General features: G+C 42.5%; 1 protein-coding gene across 8 annotated transcripts in view; it reads left to right on the top strand.

Moving 5' to 3' along the window:
• TLK2 (tousled like kinase 2) overlaps positions 1-21,989 on the top strand; it is a 117,520-nt gene extending 95,531 nt beyond the window's left edge. For all 8 annotated transcript variants that reach the window (XM_078065887.1, XM_078065888.1, XM_078065885.1 and 5 more), the window contains 7 exons: positions 2,093-2,184; positions 7,162-7,251; positions 10,705-10,874; positions 12,125-12,263; positions 16,294-16,405; positions 18,393-18,500; positions 20,713-21,989. In XM_078065887.1, coding sequence (XP_077922013.1) covers positions 2,093-2,184; positions 7,162-7,251; positions 10,705-10,874; positions 12,125-12,263; positions 16,294-16,405; positions 18,393-18,500; positions 20,713-20,886 — 885 coding nt within the window. In that variant the 3' untranslated portion in view covers positions 20,887-21,989. The remainder of the gene's footprint in view (positions 1-2,092; positions 2,185-7,161; positions 7,252-10,704; positions 10,875-12,124; positions 12,264-16,293; positions 16,406-18,392; positions 18,501-20,712) is intronic.
• Positions 21,990-23,165: the final 1,176 nt, after the last annotated feature.

The raw sequence follows: 23,165 nt of genomic DNA on the forward strand, positions 1-23,165 counted from the left end.
TTTTCAGTTGTGGTAAAAAAAAAAAAACAAAATTTACCATCATTAACCATTTTTAAATGTACAGTTCAGTAGCATTAGGTATGTTTATGTTGTTGTGAAACAGATCTCCAGAACTTTCTCATCTTAGAAAACTGAAACTTTACCCATTAATCAACAGCTCTCCCGTTGCCCTCCCACAGCCCCTGCGAACCACTGTTCTGCTTTCCGTTTCTGTGAATTAGACTGCTGTCAGATACCTGTATAAGTGCAATCACAATAGTCTCCTAGTGATGGCTCAGTCCACTTAGCATAATGTTCTCAGAGTTCATCCGTGTTGAAGCTTGTGATAGGATTTCCTTCTTTTAAGGCTGAATAACATTCCATTGTATGCACATGCTTCATTTGCTTTATCCATTTATCTGGCAGTGGACATTGGGGCTGCTTCCTCTTCTTGTCTGTTGTGAATAGCGCTGCTTTGAACATGTGTGTGCAGAGATCTCTTGGAGACCTTGCTTTTAATTCTTTTGGCTATAAACCCACAAGTGAGACAACTCCTTCTTTAAAACATCAAAATTTGTTCTTGGTGCTTCCCAGTTGCTAGTTAGTGATTTCTTCATCCTGTTTTTTTTTTCCTAGTGTGTTCCTTAAACCTTTTAACATTCCTGAAATGTAGGTACTTCCTCCAGTGTTGTGTGCATTCCATGTAGTTCTTCTTTTGCTTTTCTCCACTCCCCAGAGGCCCTTCTTAAAATCAGTGGTGGATCATAGTGTCTTGGATTCAGAAATACAGTATGGTAGGTGGAGAAAAAGACACTTGTATATCATTAGTACTCTTATAAATTAGGTGCTATTTGATCTGGCTTTTAATGGCTTGGAATGGTTCTCTGCTGTAAAGCCAAGATGGTATACAAGCTTGCAGGTAGACTTCAGAGTCTGTAAGAATTTCCATTTCTGTGAAATAAGATATTCTGTTTGAATTGTGTGGTTTCTATATTTTAAAAACTACTGGTTTAAATTTAGTATAAATTGGAAGTTTCTTTTATAAGCAGCCCTCTCTTGCATTTAGTGCTTTCCTGAGGTAGCTTACAGTTTAAAAAATCCATTGAACAGTAATCATCACTATTCATGGACTCTTCCTGTGCCTGTTACCTTCATCTGTTCATACAGTTGTGGAAACTGGCAGATGGCTGGTAATAGTGTTGGAACTCAGGTATTAAGTTTCTCATCTGAACTTTAAAGACTAAGAAAAACTATTCATTCCAAAAGAATTCCTCAGTAAATTCTTTTGTATAAGAGAAATTTCCTATTATATTAAAATACTACTCACTTTATCAAATTGTGATTTACACCCAGCATCCTCAAAAACCCACCTGTTTCCCTTCTTCCCTCTATGACACAGCACTACCTAAGCTGATGGAGGACTTGGCCAGTAGTGGTGGTCTTTGGGGAAAGTCTGTCCCTTTCTTTGGACAGTGTTAGAGGAGTGACCTGGTGTGACTAACTTTAGACATTGCTGGGATCAAAAACTGCTTTTTACCATCATATATGGATAGGACTGTTTTTTGTTTCTGTTTGTGTTTTAATAAACACAGTATAACAAATTACGAGGTTATTTTCTAACAAACATAGTGAAAAGGAATATCTGGAGGGGTTATTTCTCACGGAGCAGGTAGTCTGTGTCCCCAGCATTTCAAAAGCGGCAGGACTTGCTAGGGAAGCATATGCCAAGTCCCAGTGTCAGCAGAGGGGTGAGATACAGCCCAGGGGAGCAGGTCCCCAGAGAGGGCGGGTGGTGTCCACCGAGAAACTGCTTGGAAGGGACTGGTAAGGCACAGGCCGACTTGCTGCTTGTGGTGTGTGCTGGGTTGTTCTCTAAGCCCCTTGGTGCCAGTGCATCTGGAGACTTCTAAATTATCTGGTCACAAGTTTTAAGAAGATGGTTGTAACTCTGAAACAAGTACGTGATGTGTTGTCCTCCATGGCTGTTTGTATTTAATAATGCATTTTGGGTTTTGACTACATCCATGTGTTAAATAGAAGCTTCAAATCCGTTACTTGCCTGTAATTCTTGTTAGCTTTTATCAAGAATATAACTTATTCCTTTTCTTTGTAGGCATTTGATCTAACAGAACAAAGATATGTAGCTGTGAAAATTCACCAGTTAAATAAAAACTGGAGAGATGAGAAAAAGGAGAATTACCACAAGTAAGTGACGCCAGAGTGTGTGATTTGTCAGAATTCAGTAGTGGTGGCTGTAACGTGAGCCTGTGTTACCAGCAGTACGTGTCTTGCTGTGGGGATGTCCTTTACTCCTCCTCACTGTCCTAGCAGAGTGAGTAACTGTTCCATCTTACTGATGAGCAAACTGAAACTGAACAGAATTCAAGTCATAGTTAAAAAATGGCTGAGCTGGTATTTAAATCTAGACTTCCCTCAATCCAAAACCCATGCTCTTTAACCTCCCTTTCCATTGTGTGTCTAACATTAGCTACAATAAACGGCAAAGACTCAGAAACCATCTTGCTTGTCTGTAGAGAGCAGATGATAGTGCCCTGGGGATCCCGGGGAGCTTGGGGAGGGACTTTTTTCTGCTGTTTCAGTCATTTCATCCTGAAGGAGACGGTGGGGGTACGTGGGATGCGTCAGTGGTGCTTGTTTGACTTCTTCAGCTCCTCAGTGCTTCGCTCACCTCGCCCTCACGGTTTCCCCTCTGAGAATTCTCCGTGTTCGGTGTCCTGCTTACTGTGCTTGCCCGTCTTCTGCAAGCCGCTAGTGGCGGTCCTCCGCCGTATTTAGGGAGGGGGGTGGGAGAGTGACGACTTTAGAAGGAATGATTATTACATGTACGGGTGTGAATTTCTTAGATCCACTAATATCAGGTTTTCCTTGTTTCCCCCACCCTGAGCTTCAGAACGTGGGAATTCGTGGCTCATTTGGTTTGGAAGCCACGCATACTTAATTTGCTTTTAGGATCCCTCTGTGGGCTTAGTATTGTTTCCTTGTTATAGGTACAAGCCCTGAGTTAGAAATGCCCTAACCCTGAAGGGAGAAGACAGCCCCCCACCCTTTTTTTTTTTTTTTTTTTTTTAAGATTTTGTTTATTTGACAGAGAGTGAGTGAGAGAGCACAAGCAGGGGGAGCGGCAGGCAGAGGGAGAGGGAGAAGCAGCTCCCCACTGAGCAGGGAGCCCGAACGCGGGACTCGGTCCCAGGACCCTGGGATCATGACCTGAGCCAAAGGCAGACCTTCCCAAGACAGCCCTTTTTGATATAAACAACCCACCTCCTTTCTATAAAAGCAGTTTTGTTTTTTTTTCTTATAAATAATAGTACTTTGGAGGGGAAAAAAGCAGTGGACTTTGAAGTAACCATTTTTTAATTGGCTGCTAAATCTCATTTCTACATCATCAACTGGTTCTTGGGGCATGGACCAGGGCATCTCTTACTGTACCCCTGTTACTTACGGGGGGTCCAGGAACTCTTCCTTTCCGTGCAGATTGGCAGTGGCACTCAGCCCTGGAGAAGTGGGGGTTCCTCTGCATTAAGGGAAGTAGGGCTTAGCAGAGGTAGGCAAAGGGATGATGTGTGGTTTATGCATGGCACCCTGCGTGTGTATCCTATGTGACAGGCAGCTGCAGTCCAGATGCTTCTGAGGAGCAGTTACATTATTAGAAGTGCATTCCAGTGACTTGGCGTGCGGGGACGAATGGCATGCCACAGTGAACGCCAGGAGCACTGCAGAGAAGGAAACCACATGTTGTTCTGACCAGTTATAAATGAGAAATGTCCCCATTACATTGAGACTCTCAGTACATAAGGGTGTTAGAACTATACATGCTTCTCTTTAAAAATGCTCTTCAGCTCTCCTTGGAGGCTGTTCTCCATCTTATGTGTGCATTGACCACTCTAAACCACTTGACTTCACAAGGGGCCAGCCTTGGTCAACCTTGAGAAGATGGTTCCTGTGTTGGGACTGACGCATACTTTGCCTGGTCTCAGTGTCCAGCTTTTAGGCTGGCCCGAAAGAGAACTCTGGAAGGAACACTGTGGTAACTGTAGGAGGGGTGCTGCTTGCCTTAGCCTTTTGCAACAGTGAGGGATTGAAGCCGGGACTGTATGCCTCCGCGACACATTTGGCAAGCTGTTTCAAGTGCTAGCGGGTAGAGATTGGGGATCTGTCTCACATTTCTCTACCAGGCGGAGTCATAGCGCAAGTGAAGGGGGTTGTCTCATTTTTCTAAGCTCTCGACTGGTCCAGCTGCAGTCTCACAGTGGTGCCTTCCTACCTCTGTTTCCTCACCGGAGGTGGGAATCATGGCAACCAAGTACCTTCTATGGAGCTGTCTCTGCAGGGGCCATTTCCTGGCCAAAAAACACATGGGGGAGGGAGTGTGCAGAGTTCTTGTGACTTCCATTCACGCCTGGGGAGAAATTCATAAGCACTCCACCTTGCTTTGAAAGATTTTACTTGATATGAAATTATACTGATGAATACAGGCTATATAGATAATAGTGAATTAACAAAATGTCATTAATGCCTTTGAACTTAAAGAAGGCTTATATCAAGCTCATAACAGATTTTAGAAGGTGCTTTAAAAATTCAGTATTAAACTAAAAAGTGGTTCACTTCAGTGTTGTGGTAACATTATAAAATATGAAAATGCTGCTATTCTTCTGCATAGTAGTGTCTTTGCTTTTCCTGTCATGGGAGTGACTTCCCAGTCCCATCTGGAATCAAGACATTTATTTGGGTAAAAAGGAAGGAAGAACTCAAAATTAAAGGTGGTTGTTTTGTTTAATTTTGAGTTCTCTTCTGCACCTCCTTTCCTCTCCTTCCCCCACAAACAAAAAGCAAATTGTTTTACTTTTGCATTATTAAAGCATTAGTATCACAGGATTTCTTTAACTCCCCCAAACAACATATTAAAAACTCCACAGTAGGAAGCATTTCATATAAAGCTGTCCACAGAAATAATTGTATCTGAATTAGTTAGTATACTCTTGTGTATGATACTCTTCTAATTTTTTAGGACAGAATCATTTTGGAAGCCTAAATATACATCCATTTACAGGAGGGTAAAAAACTAACACGTTAGTGGATACATTTCTTCCAGTTTCTAATTACAGTTTCTGTATTTGTAGTGCATTAATCCCTCGGATGCTAAATTACAAGTTGAACATAGGAGGGATGTGGCAGAGCTCCTGGCTTGCCTGATGAAGCACGAGAAGCGGGCTTAGGGCCTGACATGATGTTGAGGGAGGGCTTTCAGTGTTCACAGCAAATGCCCTTGGTTGACAAGGACTTTGAATGACCCTCCCTTTGGTTTTTAATGTTTGCCTCCTTTAGTTCCCTCTATTTTCTGTACCTTGATAGAGAAATTGGTCTCTGTTCTGAAACGTACGACAAAATCAAAAAGTTTAAACAGAATGGCAGAGAACTATACATTTGTAGCGTGCTAGCGTAAGAAATGACTTGAATGGTTATCTAGTTAGTCCCTAGCTTTCTAAACTTGGTTTTTGTGAACAGCGTCACCTTAATTTTACTGAATGAAATATTACACGGAATCTTGATATTTGAAAAAGACAGGTGTGACGCTGCTTAGGTGGGATGTGGGGTTGGGCCACAGTTATATTTGCTCAGCATCTGCACAGGGGGCCCCAGAGGCCTGGATCTCCAGGAAGCGTCCTTTGAAACCTCCAGTCCTGTGCAGCCATGGGGAAGCCCCGAAAAGCGATGTCACAGAGCTGGGACTCGGGGCCAGGTTTCCAGGTCCCAGTGTAGTGGGTGTCCTAACACTGCTCTGCCTAAGTGCTGGCAAGTCTTTTCTTTTCAGAAAGACATAAAGATGATGAAATGAAGTATTAGAAGAAGCAAAAAAAACTGTAGAAAGTGGCAGCTTGAAAAAATAAGCTTAGTCAAACACAGTTTCTATCCGGGAAAAACGTGTTTAATTAATTTTAGATTCCTATTCCTCTCTCCTCCTTGTCCTGCTTGTTTCCTCAGCTTTTCTTTAGTTGAGTACTTTCTGTGTATCTTTGACATACTGGAATACACCAGTTTCAGAAAGCATCATCTTAGTTTTATTTTACCATACTCTGGAAAGTTTCTCTTTTCTGACTCTTTGCCTTATAAGAATATGCCCCAAACTAAATGGTGGTAGCTTACTTAAAATAGAAAAATTTTCTGTTGCTCTCTTCGTAAATAAGAACTAAATACTTCAAAAATTATTGGTAATTATATTGAATAAATTTGTTCTGTAATTCTTTTAAAATTCAATGAATATGTGAAATTACATAATTTGTTTTGTTCCTAATCTTATTAAATGACTTTAAATTGGAAAAGCCCTAAAAAAAAAGATGTTAATATGTATATGTAAACTCTCATTCCAAGAAAACTAGGGTTCAGTAATTTTCTTTTTTTTAAAGATTTGTTTATTTGAGAGAGAGAGAGTGCACGCACATGCACACACATGCATGCACGCACATGCCGAGAGGGAGGGGCAGAGGGAGAGAGAATCCCAAGCCGACTCCTCGCTGTGCGTGGCTTGATCTCACTACCCTGAGATCATGATCTGAGCTGAAATCAAGAGTTGGACCCTTAACGGACTGAGCCACCTAGGCCCCAGGTTCCATAATTTTTTTTATCGGTTTCATATTTTCTTAGAAGAAAGTAAAGCTGATAGCCCTTTAAATTCTTTTTGTAAGGAGAATTCTAGAACAAACAAATACAAAGCACTGCTAATTGCCTTATATAATCTGTAATCCTTTTACCCAAGCAGTTTATTGCCAAAATTGATCTCCTTGATGTAGCCCCAGGATATAAACATTTATAGATATGAAGTATCAGCTTTTGAAGGGAGAGAAAAAACTGTCTTTATAATTTTTAAAGCTTTGCTATTTGGGTGTAAATATCAAAGAGGAGAGATTGTGATAGAATGAACTTGAAAGGGATAAAAGGTTGGCATCTAGTCATTCAACAAATATTTGAGCACCTGCTATTTTCTCAACAGCTTGGTAGACACCAGTAGTAAAAATAGGATGAGGAAAGATAGGGGGGCCAGCCGACCTGAATGGAATGCATAGGCAGAAATAAGGAGCAATGAGAGAATATGTAGGCGTATCCTTGAAGAGGTCTGAAAGACCGTCCAAAATACGAAATGTTAATTTTCCACTTTGTTTACAGGCATGCATGTAGGGAATACCGGATTCACAAAGAACTGGATCATCCCAGGATAGTTAAGCTGTATGATTACTTTTCACTGGACACTGACTCGTAAGTGCTGTGCTGTTTTAGCTTAGCAGTTGATACTGGTCTCTTGCAGTGTGTTGACTACTCATGGATTAGAGTTTCAATCTGGGTCGAGGAAATAACCTCTGAGGGAACCAAGTGCATTTATTTCTGGGCAGATGATCCTGTGTGAATTCACATTTGGGCCAGCAATACATCTCTTAGCCACAGGATGTGTGTAATGGTGTGCTGGTAAATGTTTAACAACCAGCTCAGTGGGGAGGGGATAGGGCTAATTCATAGTATTCAACAGTTTCTGTGATAATGAATTTCTCAACACGTCTGGTTTCATGCTACTAACTTAAAAAAAAAAATATCCAGCTTTATTGAGGTATAATTTATATACCATATAGTTCACCCATTTAAAGTATACAATTCAAGGCTTGTAGTATATTCACAGATATGTGCAGTCATCGCCATAGTCATTTTTAGAACGTTTTCACTACCTCAGAAAGAAACCCCATATTTTTTGCTGTCACTCCCCTATTCTCCCCCTGCCCTGACCCCAGCCCTAAGCAGCCACTAATTTTTTTTTTTTTTTTTTGCCTCTATAGATTTCCTATTCTGGACTTTCATATGAATGACTCATAGTATATGGACTTTTATGACTGGCTTCTTTCATTTAACAAGATGTGTTTTCAAGGTTCATCCTTACTGTAGCATGTTACCAGTACTTCATTCCTTTTTAGGACCAAATATATTCCATTGTATGACTATACCACCTTTTGTTTGTCCATTCATCCTACCAGTGGCTTAGTGATTTAACTGTTGGCTCTTGGTAACTGTCACAAGGTGGTGCCAGCTACCTGTGACACTCACCAGTGAGTGTGGACTATACAAGAGTCTCTGCCCCAGCTGGAGATTCTGATGAACAGTGATGGATCTTTCAAGGAAGGACCAGCAATGTGATTTTATCATAGCACAAATGAAGGCGTAACCCAGTGCTGCCCATGAAATCGAGCCTCACAGGCATGTAGGAGGTTAGAGGTGGGAGGGATCTCAGTTCAGCCTTCCCACCGTAGAGATGGAAATTTGTGGACCAGGGAAGTTGAAGGACTTGCTTGAGATCTTTAGTACTCTTAGGCATTGTTGTATTTCATTACCTGGTATAAGTGAGCTCTGTCACCTTTGGGTTTATCCAGGGGTTTAGAAATATTTCAGCATTTGGAAACGTTTTCTCTGTAGGAGTCTGAGCTGAGGAGAACATACTGTAGGGTCTGGCCAGCAGGTGTTTCTCTTCGCCTTGCAGGGTGATTCTAGGCGTTTTGGCCTATTCCAGACAGCAGCTGTCTCAGAGATTGCTCTGCCGAGAACTTTCCCACATTTAGAAATGTTTCCAAAAGGGGGAGACCTTAACTCCCTTTGGAAATGTGAACAATCCCTTCTTCCACCTGCTCAGGGATGTACCCTTTCCAGAAGGGTGGTCCTCAAACCTGGCATAGTCAGTGTGTGGTTAGCATGGATGGGGTTCAGATGAATATCTAGGTACAGAACAGGTCTTCACAGGGTGGTCTTACCTTTTTGCTTTGAGTAAATTCCTTGAATACTAAGTAGACTGCCCCCCCCCGCCACCACCACCCCTCAAAATGTAAGTACAAAAAAAATCTCAAAAATAAATATGACTTGGATTATTTGCAGTTTTGAATTGTGTATACACTTTTAACTAATCTGAGGAATTGACTTGGTTGTGTGCTATTCTTGAGTTTATTTTGTTCCTCCTGTTGTGTGTATGGTGAATTTTCACCATCATTTTAGAAAATCTTCTGAGAGTTGTTTGGGTGTTAAAGTGAGATTTTATTTTAAGCTTGCACTTGGGCCAAAGAATACATCAACTAAGCACGAGAGTCTGTCTCAGATCAGAGAATCTATAAGTTTTTGATATTTATCCTCAAATAGGGTGCTAGCATGCCCTTGTATGTTTCATAAGAAACATAAGCTGTTCAGTTCAGGGATCCCACAGAACTATGTATGTGCACCTTTCATTGCGGTGCTTTTTGAAGGCCTCAAATTGCCCAGGGGCCATAGTGCTAGTCCCGAGCCTGTTTGCTCTCAGGTCTGCTCCTCACCCTTCCCCTGCTCTGCATCTTAGGTGAGTTGACCCTTGTCATCTGTTTGACCAGGCTCCTGTGTCAGTTGTTGTTCAGCTGGGGTCAGCCACTGCGGAGACAGAGATAGTGGGAGGTAGACACACACACACACACCCGCCCCCACTGTGATTCCAGTCTCTCTCGGTGACCCTCCATTCTGGTTGCACCATCTCCGTCATCTGGCCCTCTGGCCCTAGGGTGCTAATGGCTTCCTGTCTAGATGATCTCTGGGGTGCCTCACTGGCCAGTTTACCCTCTCAGCTCTTCCATCATCCATGTGATCAGTGCCCTGAATTAAAACCTCTCTGTTTTAAATACTCAGGTGGTTTTTATTTCCTGACTAGACCCTGAGTGATAACACCCACATTGTCACAGCTTAGGATAGTTTAAAAGGTCTTCATCTCTCAGGAATACTCAAACAATTCACGAAGCCTTACTTTGGTTTATAACTGCCTTGGAAGCTAGATGCATGACCCTTAATGCTACAAATGGTATGTAGTTTTAAATTTGGGTCTGTATATGTATTGATAAAAGTGGAGGAAAAAACTCATACTATGTAATAACACATTTGTTAGAACCACAGATACTGTGCTTTTATTTATTTTTTTAAAGATTTTATTCATTTATTTGACAGGGAGAGAGAGAGTACACAAGCAGGGGGAGCAGCAAGCAGAGGGAAGGGGGGAAGCAGGCTCCCCACTGAGCAGAGAGCCCAACTCGGGGCTCGATCCCAGGACCCTGGGGTCATGACCTGAGCCGAAGGCAGATGCTTAACCGACTGAGCCACCCAGGCGTCCCGATACTGTGCTTTTAGAAGTTCTTTTACACCTTATATTTAGCAAGGAGAGATTATAGTACAGTATTGTGCCAAATTGCCATGAGATATGACATGAAACCAATTCTTGGGACCTGAGCAAACCCTAGATTCTTTCTTACTGTCAGCACTCGGGGTAATATGAAATGTTTGCATTGAGAATTGTGTACTTGACCACAATATGCTTGTTTAGAACTGGAGCACGGCATGTGTGGGAGACCCTTCTGAAAAGATCCCTAGCTTAGGTACATTACAGTTCTTGTCTGTATTCGTATAGTCTGGAATGTCATGGGTACATTGTAGCACAGCAGATTCTGGTGTGGAGGGTGTGAAGGCTCTTCACCAGGGGAGAATGCAGTTTCCTTCCCGTCAACCACTCAGGTAGCTACTACTGAATAAAGAATAGAACACTACTTTAAGGAATGAAGAAGAACAGAGCAAGAAGCTAATTACCTGAAGTTTTCACTGGGGCTGGTTTAAGAAGTCTTAATCTGCTTGCTCTTTCCCACGGTCAAATGTCGTTTTATTTGTCTTTAGGTTTTGTACAGTATTAGAATACTGTGAGGGGAATGATCTGGACTTCTACCTGAAACAGCACAAATTAATGTCGGAGAAAGAGGCCCGATCCATTATCATGCAGATTGTGAATGCTTTAAAGTACTTAAATGAAATAAAACCTCCCATCATACACTATGACCTCAAACCAGGTATGTCTGACTTCTAGGTGACGGTATTGATGGCTTTTCTCTGATCTCTGGAGGGACTTGTAATTTTACAAAGTTAGAGGATGTGAGGGAGCCTGGAAGCCTGGTAGTGTCTGGCTCTGCCCGGGCAGGTGTGGGAACAGAGTCCTGGCCCCACAGTGCTGGGCTTGAGAAGGGGAGTCGGATTAAATACTCAGGAGAAACAATGCCCTTGTCTTTAGAGCCAGGGCAGTTCATGATGTCAGCCGATTTAGAAAGAACTGCTCTGGCAGGCTCAGCTTTGTTTTTTTCCCATTACTCACACTGCGTAGCCGTTCCTCTCCTCCAGGTCTCTTTGATAAGTGCCCCCAGATGAACAAGTTATTTTGTAGGTACACCTCCCGTTTGATTGAATCCCAATAGTTTTTCATCTTTTTGTATGGTTACTATGTAAACTTCAGTAGACCTTAGCGAACAGTAGAGGGCGGTTAAACTTCTTTTTTGTTGTCGTCATCGTGGGCTGGTTTTCCAGAAGTCTGTGTATGTTCTCTGTAGATAGCTGGCACCAGCTTGGCTGGGGTGTTCGGAAGATGGTTCCCACTTACCGCCTGGTGGGCGCAGTTGTTAACTCTGCTTTCCTCTCCTGGTAGCTGCATATTAAATCTCACTATTTATACTATTCTTTAATGTTCCAATGCAGTTCAAATGACTAAAAAATTCATTACAACAAAGTGATTTTTAAAACGATGGCCATTGTGTGATTGGGTTTTCCATCGCTGAATCCAGGACATTTTCCTGGTGTAGGAGCTGTAGGTGGCACTGTGGTACTAGCTTTGATTCCCTTGTATATTTTTGTGTTTTTTGTTTTTGGGGTTTTTTGGTTTTTGTTGGTTTTTTTTTGTCCTGAAACGACTGTTCTAAACAGGGTGGTTTGGAGAGCGTTACTGAAAGTTCAGATGAAACTTTCCCACCATTTTTAACCAACTGTCCAAGTGATATTTTACTTTGGCGAGTTACTATTTTTTTCCCACTGCTCATAGTGATGGTTTTGGCACATCTAGCAGGTGATTCTTGGAAAATGGAAGTTTGCAGCCAGACACTGAGGACTCTCCTCCAGCATCCAGAGTCCAGATCATTTTATTCCAGGAATTTAGATGTTTGCTATTATGTGCAAGAGTTTGAGTTCAGTTGTCCCCTTCTTGTCTGTTATTACCTTGAACTTTTCTCTTAATTAGTAAGTCTCTTTTTATTCATGAAGGTTTTCATCTTTTTAGGTAATATTCTTTTAGTAAATGGTACAGCATGTGGAGAGATAAAAATCACAGATTTTGGTCTTTCCAAGATCATGGATGATGATAGCTACAATTCAGTGGATGGCATGGAGCTAACATCACAAGGTGCTGGTACTTATTGGTAGGTATTTGGGAGATCTGCCAGGTTGGCTGGTGGAGATAAGGCTGTGCTATACGGAAATATTGGTAATTGATAATTAATATCTACATCCTGTCTTAGGCAAAAATGCTGTAAACCAAAGTAGACTCTCCTCCCCAAATATTACTGTCTTTCTGGCAGTTCGACTCTGTATTTAATTAATTTTTCTTTCCTTTTTTGGAAACCACTGAGAGAGGTTATATATGGCCAGGCGTTGGAGTTGTGTGTTTCTTCCTAGGGCTTGCCTTATGGAGTAGGAAGAGAATGAGATTGCTCATGTGTATTTAAAGAATGGCCCTAAATTATTTTCAATACAAATGCAGCTCTCTCTCTCTCTCTCTCTTTTTTCCCAAAAGAGGGGGAGAGAGGGAGAGAAAGAGAGAGAATCTTAAGCGGCTCCATACCCTGCGCGGAGCCTGATGCGCGGGCTCAGTCCCACGACCCTGAGATCACGACCTGAGCTGAAATCAAGAGTTGGACGCTTAACCGACTGAGCCATCCAGGTGCCCCATTGCAGGTCTCTTCCTATGCCTCAGTGGGATGAGGGATTAATCTCTAGAGTTGCCTGAGGATGGTGGACTGTCGAGAACTAAGGAGTTGTGAAAGATCAATATGTAAAGTAACCACAGCATCCCTTGAAATCTAAACAGGAAAAAAGTACAGTTTGCCAGGAAAATTATCCATCTCCTCAGCCATGCTCTAAACGGTTTTGGGCCACCTATCTTCCATCTGTTATCACTCATCTCCCTGCAACCACCCTACCCCAGCTAGCTCTATGACCTCTCCTACTTCTGCCTAGTATTCCTTTCGACAGCGAGAACCGTAAAAGATACTTGCAGCCCAAGCATTTAACTTCATGATTGTAAAGGCGTGTTAACAGAGCTTCCGGTGTGTTAACAGAGCTTCCTTTTCACTTCTGAGGTGGTAACACAAAGCTACATATTGGACATGTGATTCCAACATGGAGAAAGCCTCCAGCAGCACTCAGGGAGGGGTTATACATGCTGTTAAACCCCAGGGTCTGTTGGTCAGTCTCTTATCTTTGAGACTGGAGGGCCCTGGGCTTTAGCAGAATAGTGACTGCCTGGGAATGAGGGTGTGGGTTGGAAGCAGACAGAGAAGGGGGAGTTCGTTCACAACCCACAAGATGAGCTCTTTGCTCATCGGTCTGATCATATGTAAGTTATGTATGTTAGAGAAACCGTCACATCCTAAGAAAAACACCATGTGCACAAAATTTCTACTTTTCATTGCCCCTTATTTTTTGTGGCGATGGTACCTATAGTGAAAATCAGTCCCTAAATTAAAACTTTGAGATTCTAGGTTTAAAATAGAAGCTACACTTACAGTGTTTATTTACTATGGTGGTTATTGTGGGTTAGTGTTCCTGTCTCTAAATGATACAAAAATCTCTGTTGTTGGAAATTCTGGAAACAGGTCTATACCTCTGCTATATAAATTCACTAGAACTTAGATTTTAGCTTTTTTTTTTTGTTCTTTTTAAAAAGTGAAGCTAAATAACGTTTAAATTAGTTTTCTCATTGCCACCTATTGCTATATTTGCTAAGCTATTAAAAATTTAGTATTTGAAATTTAAACAAAAATTGTGTTTGGGATTTGCTTCAAAGTAATGTTTGGTGGGGGAGGGGCACATGAACAAAGATTGGCCCCATGTTGATACTTACTGAAACTGGGTGATGGTTACTTGGGTGTTAGTTTTACTGTCTACTTCAGATTATATTTGAAGATTGGTTTCATAATAAAAGGTGTGGTAGAGAGGGAGGCTACTGAGAAAATTTAATTCCATGGGTTCCTATGAAGGTTTACAGAGTCTCCGTGTTGGTAGAAGCATTGTCATAATTACCCTCCTCATATGTCATCCTCTTGTGATGTCTGCAGAGATATAAACAGGATGGGAAGACAACAAAGTCTAGGTGACTGCAGTATTTTGGTTGTTGCAGTATTTGGTAGAATTCTTCTACATTGAATACTACTTTTCAGATTTTATTTTTAAGTAATCTCTACACCCAACATGGGAATCGAATGTATGCCCCTGAGATCAAGAGTCACGTGCTCTGTGACGCCTGGGTGGCTCAGTTGATTAAGCGGCCTACTCTTGATCTCAGCTCAGGTCTTGATCTCAGGGTTGTGAGTTCAAGCCCCACATCAGGCTCCACACTTAAAAAAAAAAAACAAAGTCGCATGCTCCACCGACTGAGCCAGTCAGGCACCCTGAATACTACTAAATAAATGACCTGTAGACTAGACCTTGAGAATCTTCCCTATGACGATTTTATCATGATGGAATATGCAGCTTGTTTTTTAAACACAATTTAGTGCAATGTCATAGAACTGTCTTTTCTCTCCTGAAGTCCTCGATAGGGAATTAGAGCGCTTATTATTTTCAGTATTATTTGGATGAAGAACTAGTTTATTTCTCCATTTACACATGGGAAAACTGAGACCTAGAAAGTGATTTTCCAGATTTGTACTATCCAGTGGCAGTGTCTTTTTTTTTTTTTTTTTTTTATCAATGTCTTTTGTACTCTGAATATTTGGGTAAATTATTACTCAGCATTTGGATAAGTTCAACAATTTCTGTCCTTCCCTAACACCTCCACAAAAGAGTTGTAAATACTAAATGATCATTTTGGAATCAAGTTTCTATTTTTATTTATCCAACATCATATTTAAATTATGTATGTTGAAGAATCAAGAACTATGAAAAGTCGGGTTCAGGGAGGTTTTAGTGGCATTTGGGAGAGCTGTTCTTTTTATTCTTTTTCCTTTATTTTTATTTCTTTGCTTTTTTTTCCCTCTTCATAAGTTCAGTGTGTGTTTTGGCTAACAGTTTTCATTGTGAAACAATAATGTAGGTCAGTGGTCTTAATCATCCCAAAATGTCTGTTAAAAATAATAAATAAGAAACAACATGAGACTAAACTTCTTTAAAAAAAGAAAAAAGCCCATCATCAAATATTTTCTTCCTCTCAACTCTGTGGCCCCCTTCAAGTTGTAAGTTTAGATTTTTATACCAGAAGCACAGCAGGGTCTAAAATAATTTTTTCACAGAATTGATTTTACCAGCATGAAATCTGTAGAAATCAATCTGTTAGCTTCAGAATGCTGCCTTCCAGCTGCGCCATGGCTAAGACCCCAGGCAATGAGTGGAAGCATATTTGTTGGGTTTCCTAAATGCAAAGAGGCCCTTACCTTCCACACTATACAATTTGGTGTGGTTGGCTGCCCAGCTAGTCTTTTTCAGAGGCCAGGGGTGGGTGGGGAGGGAAGGAATTCAGATGAGGATTGAGTTGTGCTAACTACTAGTTTGTTTGGCTTTTTCTCCCCTATTTGTTAGACTTCCAGTAAGCCCCTGATCGTCCTTCGAGTGGGAAATGTAAAATACCTTTGATAATTTGGACTGTAATATCACCATTTATTATAGGTTGTAGGTACTCCCAGTCTAGAGTTTGCAAAGAGGCTACTTTAAGAAGGCAGACAGCCGGTCCTCTCAGAGATTTATACGGGGTCCTGAATTCATTCGGACTTTGAAGATAGTTATTTTAGAGAGTCATCTTTTTTAGCCAACATGAAAGCAAACCCACACCACTTCGAATTCTATTTGGATGTTTGTTGCTGCAGCTCATAAAAGTTGGAATGCGCTTCTTTTGTGTTGTCCTTCCGTTTTGGAACTTGTTGAATGACACTTATATTAGGGCACAACCCTGGGAAAGGATGCTGGGGTGGGTGAAGCAGGGACTAGGGGGAATATTTGCCCCTCTCAGTGAATTGAGAAGTGTATTTTAAGGCTTTTAGGACATGACTGCCTCCTTAAGTTAGAGTATCTTCTTGCTGACTTTACCCAGCTAGGCCCAGTTGCTTTTTTGGCAAAATTTCAGTTAAAATTCAGATAGTTTTTATTTCCCATAAGGTCTCCTACTTTGCCTTTTTGTACATGTCCTAGATTTATACAGTCATTTTTCTAAGAATTTTTATTTTCCTTTTGTCCCAGGTATTTACCACCAGAGTGTTTTGTGGTTGGGAAAGAGCCACCAAAGATCTCAAATAAAGTTGACGTCTGGTCAGTGGGTGTGATCTTCTACCAGTGTCTTTATGGAAGGAAGGTAAGGAAGAAGGTCAGATGTGGTGGCTTGACGTCTGTCTTGGGCTGCATGTACACACTGGCATGGTGTCGATTATTCTCTTGGAATTAATCATTTGGTTATACAGAATGGAATCCTGAAAGTTGTGGTTTGAAGAAAATACAGACAATAATAAAAGCTTTATGCATAAGCAGAACTTTTCAACCCTAGAGTACTTAATGAATTCCACTGGGCTATTGAAAACATGCGTTTTTGCTGTTTTCAATTAGATCCAGGGTATGTTTTGTTTCTGATAATATATACAAGGAATTATATGAAATAGTTTATTTAAAGTATACAGTCATTCCAGGAGCCATTCTTTAAGGTCCCAAGAACTGAAACTTGAAATATCTACAGGGCTCTTTATTCCCAGCCATCCCATTAGTTAAAGCTATTATTAATAAAAGCAAGCTTTCTATTTTCTGTACTAGGGAGGTGTAGTGTTAGAAAGTATTCACTGTCTGTTACCTCTGGATCAAGGTGATAGATCATTTGGACACATAATAACCTAGGTAATAAACTATACCTAATGAATTTTCACGTTTGTGTTTTCCTTATGAGCCTACTACCTTATAAATAAACATACATACTGGGATCCGGTGTGTGTATACGCAAATTCTTGCTGTCAGTGTGTTATAAATAATTGAAGTTTGTCGGTGGTCCCGACAGTGTAGGTTGTGGGTATAAGCCATTTGGGAGTTCTGCAACTCCCTTGGACTCTTAATATTTTTATTACAGTCCCCAGACCAAGCTCTTCGTTCAGATTTCATCTTCCTCTTTAACTTCTCCTTGGTCTTTGTTTCTTTATCTTACCTCTCTAATATGGGGAAACGATTCAGAACCAGCCATAGGGGTTAATTATTATTATTTTTAAGTAATCCCTACACTCAGTATGGGGCTCGAACGCACAACCCTGAGATCTAGTTGCGTGCTCTACTGACTGAGCCAGGGAGGCGCCCCCGGAGGAGTTAATTATTACTTATTCTCTGATAATGTGGAAGTGCTGCTGATAATGTTGGTAGGGGTTATGTACAAGCACTGTAGAGATGACACTAGGCTTGAACTTGTATTTTAAGACTTTATTAGAAAATTGGGGTTCCCGGGTGGCACAGTCGGTTAAGCATCTGATTCTTGATTTTGGCTCAGGTCATGATCTCAGCGTCGTGAGATGGATCCCCCCCATCAGGCTCTTCGCTCAGCGAGGAATCTGCTGAAGATTCCCCACCCCCCACCCCCACACGCTCATAAAATCTTTGGGGGGCAAAAGAAAAGAAAACGGCACATTGGGGTACAGATGAAGCCATTAAATAGCCCCAGACCCCCCCTTTGTACTTACTCCTTCTCTTTTACTTCCTTTTCCATCTCTCTTTACCTGTGTCTTGGGTCTGCCAGTGGCATGCATATGTATTACTTAAGCCTACGGGTATCACTCAGGGGAGAAGAGGTTGCTGGTTCCTTCTGGAATGTTCTTTTTCTTGGCTGTAAGCAAAGCTGAACAGAGGTGTCGTGATATGACAGATGCTGCTTCCCGTCCCAGTTCTGCCTTAACCTTGATGTTGTCCTGTGAGCATGTTATTAAGTTCTGAGCCTTTCTACCCCTCACCTATAAAAAGAGAGAGTTAGAGGAGACCATCTCCAAAGTTCTTTCTTTTTTTTTTTTAAAGATTTTATTTATTTATTTGAGAAAGAGAGAATGAGAGACAGAGAGCACGAGAGGGAAGAGGGTCAGAGGGAGAAGCAGACCCCCCGCTGAGCAGGGAGCCCGATGTGGGACTCGATCCCGAGACTCCAGGATCATGACCTGAGCCGAAGGCAGTCGCTTAACCAACTGAGCCACCCAGGCGCCCCTCCAAAGTTCTTTCTAGCAGTTCTCACTGAGGCATGCTTTCTTTCCCTTCCCTATGGTTTTGAATTGTGTTCTCTTTAATTTTAACCAGAGGCCCACCTTTGTTTTGTTTTTGTATGATAGCCTTTTGGCCACAACCAGTCCCAGCAAGACATTCTACAAGAAAATACTATTCTTAAAGCTACTGAAGTGCAGTTCCCGCCAAAGCCAGTAGTAACACCAGAAGCAAAGGTAAGTTGTGACCCATTGGCCAGCAGGAAATGACTGTATTATTTCTCTGGGTAATAGTGGATGGATTATCAGTATAGTATAAAAGTCAGGAGTCATTCAAAACCTCCTCATTCTGAATCCTGTTCTCCCCTCTCCTCCTACAATAACTGCTTCGGGTGCCTGGTGAGAACTAGGCCCCATCTAGGTGGCAGAGAGGGAACAATGGCAAGTGTGTAGCAATGAACTACAGATGGGGTCCCTGCCTGTTAGGAGTTTCTGTTCCAGCAGGTGAGACAAACAATAACTAGCAACAGATCCATCTCAGATGGTAAAAAATAAATGCAAGTAAGAAGATGGAGGGGCCGGAACTCCTTTTATGATGGCCTGGTCAGGGACGGCCTCAGTGGTGAAGCGACCAGTGAGCAATCTTGAGTGATGTGAAGGTGGGAGCCATGTGTAGATTTGGAAGAATAGTCCAAGCAGAGAAGTGCATGCAGCTGAGATGTAAGTGCAAGCTTAGCAGATCCACAGAGCAGAGAGCGGAGGGGAGGGTGGTCAGTGGGAGAGGCAGCAGGACAGATGGGAAACACTCAAAGGTTTTACTCAGGGCAGCTGTGTGATCTGATCCCTGTTTCAAAAGCCTGCCCTGGCGGCTGTGTGGAGAGAAAATTCAAGGTGGAATTATTTGACCAGTAACTATGCTGTCCAACTCGAGGTAACCCATTTAACTCCCGTGTCATATCTCACTAAGAAACGTTCGTTTTTAAAGGCCAAGGATTATTAAGTTTATTTTTGTGAGTTTGTTTTTATCTTCCAAATACTTTAATCAGGCAGCTACCTATAGATGTGTTTGATTTTGGAAAACCAGGATTGTTGCTGTACTTTTGGTTTTTATTAATTAAACATGGAAAAAGAAAATCATTACATCTTTTTTTAGGTGTTTTGTGGGTTTTTTTTTTTTAACAGACTTTGTTAGACTATATTTTTATTTTATTTTTTTAAAGATTGGTTTTTTTTTTTAAGATTTTATTTATTTATTTGACAGACAAGAGACACAGCGAGAGAGGGAACACAAGTGAGGGAGAGGGAGAAGCAGGTTTCCCGCGGAGCAGGGAGCCCGATGTGAGGCTCGATCCCAGGACCCCAGGATCATGACCTGAGCCAAAGGCAGATGCTTATCGACTGAGCCACCCAGGCGCCCCTGGGCTATATTTTTTAGAGCAGTTTTAGACTCACAGCAACATTTAACAGAAAGTAGAGAGTTTCCATGTATTCCCCGTTCCTGCACATGCACAGTCTCCTGCACCAGAGTGGGACATTTGTTAGAATCGATGGACCTACATTGCGACATTATCATCACCCAAATGTAAAGTATGGCCTGAGGGTGATAATGACATTTTAGATTTTTAAAAATCAATTTATTTATTTAAATAATTACATTACAAGACTCTGATTAATAGGTCTGGTTAAAAAATAGGAAAAGATAGATCATCTGTTTAAGGGCCTTTGTGATAAGAATTGTAGAAACAGCCTGTGTAGCCCTTCATACCTAGCACAAAGGAAACTTCCATGGTGGTAGTACATTAGGATTCTGAATGAAACCCAACTCAACAGTATGATTCTATGTCTGCAGTACTCTTGGGGAGACACGTCCTGTTCAGGTTTTCCTTTACTACTTAGCAGTGTGCCTGATCATTGCAAGGAAGAATGAGATACATGGGAAGCATTTACCAATCTGTGACACACTGTAGTGTTAGTAAGTGTGGGTCTCCTCACCCTGCCTATGGTGGTGGCCTGTCATTGCAGTTTTCACTTCCTCAGGAAGTAGAAAGTTCATGTGAGGCCATGGTTTGTACACGCAGGACCGTGAAGATAGACGTGCCCGGGTAAACCGGCCAAGGCAGAGAGAGAGTGGTTTTTGTGTTGGTCTTTGTGCTCTGGGGGCAGAGGTATTTAGAGGTCGGGTCATGCCCCATTCCCCCTCAGGAATGGCTTGGCCGCCTCCTTCGGGGAAGTAGTCCGTGGCCAGAGAGAGGTGCGGCTGCCCACGTGTCTCCTTGCCTGGTCCTTTCTGGGTGTGCTCGGGGATTTCTGGGAAGGGCCCTGAGCCCCTTCTCTGTAGAAGACATTTGCTCCGGGGCTGGGCCTTGGCAGCCACTGCAGAGCCTCAGGGTTCCCTCTGGGGGCACCAGGATGATCTGCCTCAGGCTTCTTCAAGAACCTTTCCTTTCAGGCATTTATTCGACGATGCTTAGCCTACCGAAAGGAGGACCGCATCGATGTCCAGCAGCTGGCCTGTGACCCCTACTTGCTGCCTCACATCCGAAAGTCAGTCTCCACGAGTAGCCCTGCTGGAGCTGCTATTGCATCGACCTCGGGGGCGTCCAATAACAGTTCTTCGAATTGAGACCCACTCCTAGGCCGCGAACTGTTCAGCACACACAAAGTGGACAAATGGCATTCAGCAGCGGGTTTGGGACATAGCGAATCCGAATGGATCTCATGAAACCTGTACCAGGTGCTTTTATTTTCTTGCTTTTTTCCCATCCATAGAGCATGACAGCATCGATTCTCATTGAGGAGAAACCTTGGGCAGCTCTGGCCAGGCCTCGTAGGAAAAGGCCCCGCCCGAGGTTCCGGCGTCAACGGCCACTGCGTGTGGCTGCTCTGAGTGAGGAAAAAATTAAAAAGAAAAACTGGTTCCATGTACTGTGAACTTGAAAACATGCAGACTCAGGGGGGGTCCCTGATGCAGTGCTTCAGATGAAGAATGTGGACTTGAAAATACAGACTGGGCTAGTCCAGTGTCTATATTTAAACTTGTTCTTTTCTTTTAATAAAGTTTAGGTAACATCTCCTGAAAAGCTTGTAGCACAAAGGCTCAGCTGGGGATGGTGTTTGACTTCGGAGGAAAAAAGTTGCTATTGCCCGTTAAAGGCACTAGAGTTAGTGTTTTATCCCTAAATAATTTCAATTTTTAAAAACATGCAGCTTCCCTCCCCCCATTTTTTATTTTTGAAAGAATACATTTGGTCATAAAGTGAAACCCGTATTAGCAAGTACGTGGCAATGTTCATTCCAGTCAGATGCAGCTTTCTCCTCCGTCTGGTCTCCTGTTTGCAATCGCTTCCCTCATCTCAGCAGGGAAGGTGTCAAGTGGGAGGACTGAGGTGTGTGGGGCTTTGCCGTCGGACAAAGAACGAGGTTAGAAGCCCGCAGCTTGGAGTCTCTAGGTTTTCAACTCTTTCTTCACAATTTGAACACTTGACGGTTGTCCCTTTTAATTTATTTGAAGTGCTATTTTTTTAAATAAAGGTTCATCTGTCCATGCAGTCCTCTTGGATTCTCTGAATGTAGTAACTATCAAAAACTGTTCCAGAGGTAGGCAGAAAATAGGCCGGGGAGCCAAATGCTCTAGGGATCGGAAGGTCCTCCCCGTGGTCTCTGTGTGCTTGCTAAATGGTGTATCTTTCTTGTTAACCGCGATATTAAAACTTGATCAGCTCATAAGCTTTCCTCTGTTAGATCTTTTGGCAGGAAACAACCTCCAGCCCTCTACATTTTGTGGGTGTGTGCTGGTGTGTGTGTGTGTGTGTGTGCATGTGCACACACGCTTTGTCTAACTCACTTCAATAGATTGATCGAGTGGAGTTAAAAAAAATCCCAGGGAGATAGGCATTTCGAATATGAACATTCTTTCGGAACTCTTTTTTTTCCCCCTTACATTTGGTTGTTTCTGAGATGTGTGATCAACTGAAGACGGAGCTGAAATGGGAGATGCGTGGCCCCACCATGCCCTTGAAGCAGCAGAGCACTCGACAGTAGAGAGGGGAGGAGGCCAGAGCCTGAGCATGTGGTAGCCAGCTTGGAATGTTACTGACATATGTGGCAAGAGGGCTGAGCCAGAAATATTTAAAGATGCAGCATCCAGGCATGTGAGTCCCCTGGGCAGGGGGAGGGAAGTCAGGAAGGCTAGAGAGCTCTCACAGAACTCAGAGTCTTTCTTTCACGCGTGAAACATGTCACCGGGGACACTTCTGCTGGCACCTGTGTTGGTTTTGTGCCCCCGCCCTGCCCTACTCCCCTCGGTACCAGGTGCTCTTAGGGGAAGATGTAGTTGGATCCCAGTTGGAGAGCTGATGGTGGGGAGGTACCGTCTTGCGGAACTCTGAATGGAAGGAAGTCAGCCTGGGAGCCGTCGGTGCGCCCAGCTTTCCAAGTTGTTACAGATAAATTTTTTCTTCCAGATTTCCATTTTATCGCAAGTGTTTATACACGCGTTAACACGTGACATACGTGTGTATGTATGTGTATGGTACCTTTTCTAACCATGACTTTCAGGCTAGGAAGCAGAGAGTCCCTATGGGTCTCAAAGGTTGAGCGCCCTGGAAGGATGGTGTGTGGCATGCGTGAAGAGATGGATGAGTCGAGACTGACTCGGAGTATTAAGTTCTATTCCTTGTTTTCTCTCTTCATTCAGTGATCTTGCAAGACCTTTTTTTTTTTTTCCCCCAACTTTTCTTTTTTTAAGGTTGAAAGAATGCTGCATCTTTAAGCCTTCCCTCTAACTTCCTGCCTCCTCCCCCTGGGCTTGTAAGTGGAGCTGCAGAACTTTATTTGTTGATCTACCTTCTCTGCCCTCCTGAAGAAGGGATGCCCTCTCTCCTCGCTTCCCTTGGGTCTAGG

This window comes from Halichoerus grypus, chromosome 2 (assembly GCF_964656455.1).
Source record: "Halichoerus grypus chromosome 2, mHalGry1.hap1.1, whole genome shotgun sequence".
NCBI lineage: Eukaryota > Metazoa > Chordata > Mammalia > Carnivora > Phocidae > Halichoerus > Halichoerus grypus.